The following is a 4,416-nucleotide window of genomic DNA, read 5'->3' on the forward strand; positions in this document are numbered from 1 at the left end:
AAAATAGCTTATTTGGTGGGCGGGAGGGAAGTGACCAAATTGACACTTTGAGCCTGATGACATGACAGCACCATGCTAAAAATAGGGGTCTGCTTTTGCTTCTCGCAAATGAAACGTTTCCTATCCCCAAACCAGCCAGAAAGGAGAGTCACAGATCCTGTGCTTTGACTCAGAAACTGGGGAATTGTGTTTGACAGGCCTCAGCGCTCCTACTCCTTTTTGAGAGGTGTTTACATGATGATACAGTGGTGAAAAGTGACAAAATGACGCTAGAAAAAAAATGCCAGGGAGCCTCTGTGTACAAAGAAACCTGCTAAGTCAATTCAGGCTTAAATCGGAAACCTTTGCCCTAAAGCAAAAACACTTTGGAAAACAAACATATAAAAATGGAATAACCATGGCAAAGTTTCTTAAATTAACATGATTAAACCTAAGGAGACATGAAATGAAGAGAGAGGATCAGGGACAAGAACTGAGGTCCTTAAACCCTCAGGAGTGGCAGCAACTTGGGTGGAGCCAACTTCACGTCAGAGAATGGTCAAAGTGCCAGACTTGGTCAGCATGAGAAAAGAGGCCACATCAGTCAAATGCAAATTCATGGGCACAACTACACAAAAGCAATGCTCGAAAGAGCCATGACTGGCCACTGTGGCCAGAGAAAGTCTTTCCCAAGGCAGAGGTCCTGAATCAACACAGAATCTACACAGTTGGAAGAAGTACCAAGTTTCCCCCGCCCTCACCTGTGTAGAAGCTGGAATGATTGTTTTCTTGCTCGAAGATGCTCTTGGTCTGAGAGTCGAATCGGAGCCATAGTCCAATGGCAAGGACGGCAATTCCGGCAAGCTGCAAGAAATACAGGATGCTGGCATTAATCTTGGCTGCCAGGGAGAGCACCGTCCCTGAGTGCCGAAGGCGAGACCACCCTCGGTCTCTGCTCCTCACTGTGAACCTGGAGTAGCAGCAGCTAGTGTGGGGGTGGGGGATCCATTCATTTGCTAAAAATATCAGCAAGCTGGAAATAAACACTTACCTACTAGCAGCACAATGGCTATTTTATGGACAATGGAATACTATACAGCAGTGAAAAGGAACGGACTGTAGCCATGTGCAACACTATGAGTGCATCTCATGGTGCTAAACAAAAGAAGCAAGAGCCATAGAATACATACAACATGATTCCTTGTAGTTAAATATTACCTTTTAGGGGTGTATATAAATGACAAAGAGAAAAAAAGGAAGTGATTATCATAAAGTCAAACAAGTGGTGACCTGTAGCTGGGGGGATGGAGGGGTAGGGTCTAGGGCACTGGCAATATTTCAGCTTTTGACGTGGGTGGTGGTGACATGGATATTTGCTTCATAGTTATTCTTTAAACTGTTCATGTTTTATGCACTACTCTGTCTATATACCATACATACAATAAAAGAAAAAAAAAAAAGAGTTGCTCAAAGGGCATACCCAGGCACCAGTGAGGGCAGCTGTAATTCATCAGACCACACTGCTTGGTGAATGACGACTCGCCCCTATGTTGTCTGTATTTGGTCCTTTCCCTTTTCACACAGGGAAACCTTATAAGCAGACCAGCCCAATTCCAGGTTTTAGGCGCATGCGTCCTTCCAAGTGGTCCTTATGGACATCAGACAAGAAGCCTCCAAGTAATCTTCCAGTCTTATGAAAATCCCATTTCATAGGTGGGCAGGTTGAGACACTGGACCCTACAGGGCAGCCTTTTCCAGTAAGGAGCAGAACTGAGATGCCAAATCCCGGCCTGGCGCTGTTGAACTAGATGCCTGTGAGGGTGGCCCCCCGCCAAGCCCTCCCTGACCAGCAGCGCCAGCTGAGCTCTGCCTCTCACGCTCGTACCAGGGCTTGCTGGGGAGTGACTCAGGCTGCAGTGCAGTGGCCAGCTGGACACATAAGGGGGTGGGCTCCAGGCCAACCCCTAGGCACCAGGTTTTGCTGGCCCATGCTCCTCAACAGAGGCAGCCTATGTTAGAGCCCTGCTCTTCAGGAAGCTGGGTTATCTGCCCCGGGAGCTGGGACAGCCCGTGTGTGGACAGGCTTCTCCTTCCTTCCTTCTTTGCTCCTCTCCTTTCTCCCATGACTCGGTAGCGGGTTGGGATGTGTTGGGTGGAGGGGAGGTGGCAACAGTGGAAAGGGTGACCCGAGACCTCAGCCTGCAGTAGAGTCAAAACCTTGCCTACGCCCGCAGTGGTGTACGCTGCCCTGGGTGTGTTTCCACAGTTGAGGGGCTAGAATTCCTGGCTTAGAGTTCCACTGTTTCAGTTTTCCCACCTGTAAAACAGGAATGGGGAGACGTGGCCCTTCCTTGCCTTGTAAGCATGGCAAAAAATAAAGGAGGCCTTACGTTAGCAGTACTAGAAGTATTAGAAGTTACTGTCAGAATAACCTTATTAGCACCCAGGTCACCAGTATTGCGCTCCCACCCCCTTGGAATGTCACTCAGCATCTTCCCAAACCTCTCAGTCCTCATCCTAGGGGAGGAAACACCAAACATCAGTAAGAACGGCCACATGCTTCATGGCTGGACGATGCGGAAAAGAAAAACTCATGGATGGCAGGCTTGAAGGAGCAGGAATTTTAGTTAAAGCCAAGAGCTTTGGGTTCAAGCAAACGTGGCAGGTTTTCTTTATTAACAGTAGACATGCAAGTGAGTGAGGGTCTTCTGGCCTAACCCAAAGAAGCTGACATGGCTCGTGAGTCTCTCTCTCTTCTCCAGCCTGGACACCCTGTTTCAGACTGCGTTCTTTTGACCCAGGAGCACTGCCGTTAGAGCAGGGGCACAGTGGGGCCCAGCTGGGACATCCTCATACACTGGGTACTAGATGAGCACACGCTCTGTACTAAGTGGGTCCTGACTCCATGGTGGGCCGGCCGTGGCCTAGCTCCCCTGGGGTCTGGGAGAGTTAAAAAAAAGGTGATGCATTTTTGCTCTCTGCACCCCAATACATGGCGACTCAGTCAGACCTCTGGAAAATGGAAGACTGAGGCAGCTGGCCTCCTTGTGGACATGAAAGCATCAGCCTGAGAACTCTATAGGCTAGAGCAGCGGTTCTCAACCTTCCNGAGCGAAGGCAGTGGCACAGCCCCAGTTTCTCCCTATCTTATGGGGACAAGCATGAGTCACTTCTTTGAGCTCCATAGCAGGGGCTGAATAAATAGGGAGTATTGAGAGATCAAAGGGATTTACAAGCATATATGGAATCGAGTTGAGTGGGGCTGAACAGACAGACATGTTTTCTCTAAGTCCAGATCTCACTTTGTAAGCCCAGAATCACTGGCAGAAGTTGGTGAGTTGGATTAGCAGCAATAGGGAGCTGTGACAGGCAAAAGCACTTCCCATGGGGTAGGGGTGGGGGTGGGGAGAGGGAGAGGGAGAAGGAGAGAGAGAGAGAGAAGAAGGGAGGGAGGGAGAGAGAGAGAGAGAAAGAGAGAAAGAGAGAGAGAGAACTCCAAATGGTCTTGGTTAATATTAAATATTCATTCTCGGACCCAACAGATGAGGACTTCAGGACAAAGGGTCTTGTTGGTTTTAAATCTTGCCTGGGCAGCTGCAGATCTGGGGTATCTCAGCTTCATCCTCTCTAGTTCCCTGGCAGCTGTTTATGGGGATTTTAGCAGCAGGTATAGGGTGGCTAAGCTGCAAGCAACACGCCCCCGCCCCGCCCATGGGACCATAGCACGGCTTGGGCTGCTTCTTAAAAGGGCCACCCAGGGCTTCCCCTTGCAAAGCTCCTCCTAGCCTCCACCCTGAGCTCGTTAGCAAAGGCTGGCCATGATAGATGACAAAGCGTTCCCCTTTATAAAACAAGCGAATGTTGGCTTGCTGTCTGACTCATGGAAAAAGTTATTCGTCACAGAGCGTTCCCTAGGATTATTGTATTAATTTGCTTAAGGGCTGTTTATTCTGTTTTTTTTCAGGCTAACATTACAGGCCTAGTAAAAAAAAAGCCCTTGGTGTTGCAGTGGCAGATGCCAGGGTGTCCTTTACACCAGAAATGGGGCATTCTTATTCACCTGTTTATCAGGGCTCTCGGCCTCAGCCGGGAGCAGACACATCAGCCTCCTGTCACCACCCCAACCCCATCTTGCAAACAGCACTCACCATACCTGTTTGTGTGGAGAACGAACTCCGGCACAGCTTCTGGGCTACATTTGCTTAGAACAGTTGATTCTCTCCAGTTAACTCAGTCAGGGTTCCTAGGAACCCTAACTGTTCCCAATCGTTTTCTTTCGGTCCCTTGATGGCTGTCCTCATTAATGAGCACCACAGTGAACCTCATTGGCCAAATAGAGTTCTCTGCCTCTGAGAGGTGTGAGGTATGGACGCCCTGCCAGTTTTGGGATGCGGCAGACAGGCCAGTGCGACAAAACAAGCTGTCCCAGGCCACAAG

General features: G+C 49.3%; 1 protein-coding gene across 1 annotated transcript in view; it reads right to left on the minus strand.

Moving 5' to 3' along the window:
- Positions 1-4,416, minus strand: part of CD9 (CD9 molecule) — a 46,888-nt gene that overhangs the window by 6,472 nt on the left and 36,000 nt on the right. The window contains exon 2 of the mRNA XM_019627656.1: positions 741-843. Coding sequence (XP_019483201.1) covers positions 741-843 — 103 coding nt within the window. The remainder of the gene's footprint in view (positions 1-740; positions 844-4,416) is intronic.

The sequence above is a fragment of the Hipposideros armiger genome, unplaced genomic scaffold (genome assembly GCF_001890085.2).
Source record: "Hipposideros armiger isolate ML-2016 unplaced genomic scaffold, ASM189008v1 scaffold_739, whole genome shotgun sequence".
Taxonomy (NCBI): domain Eukaryota; kingdom Metazoa; phylum Chordata; class Mammalia; order Chiroptera; family Hipposideridae; genus Hipposideros; species Hipposideros armiger.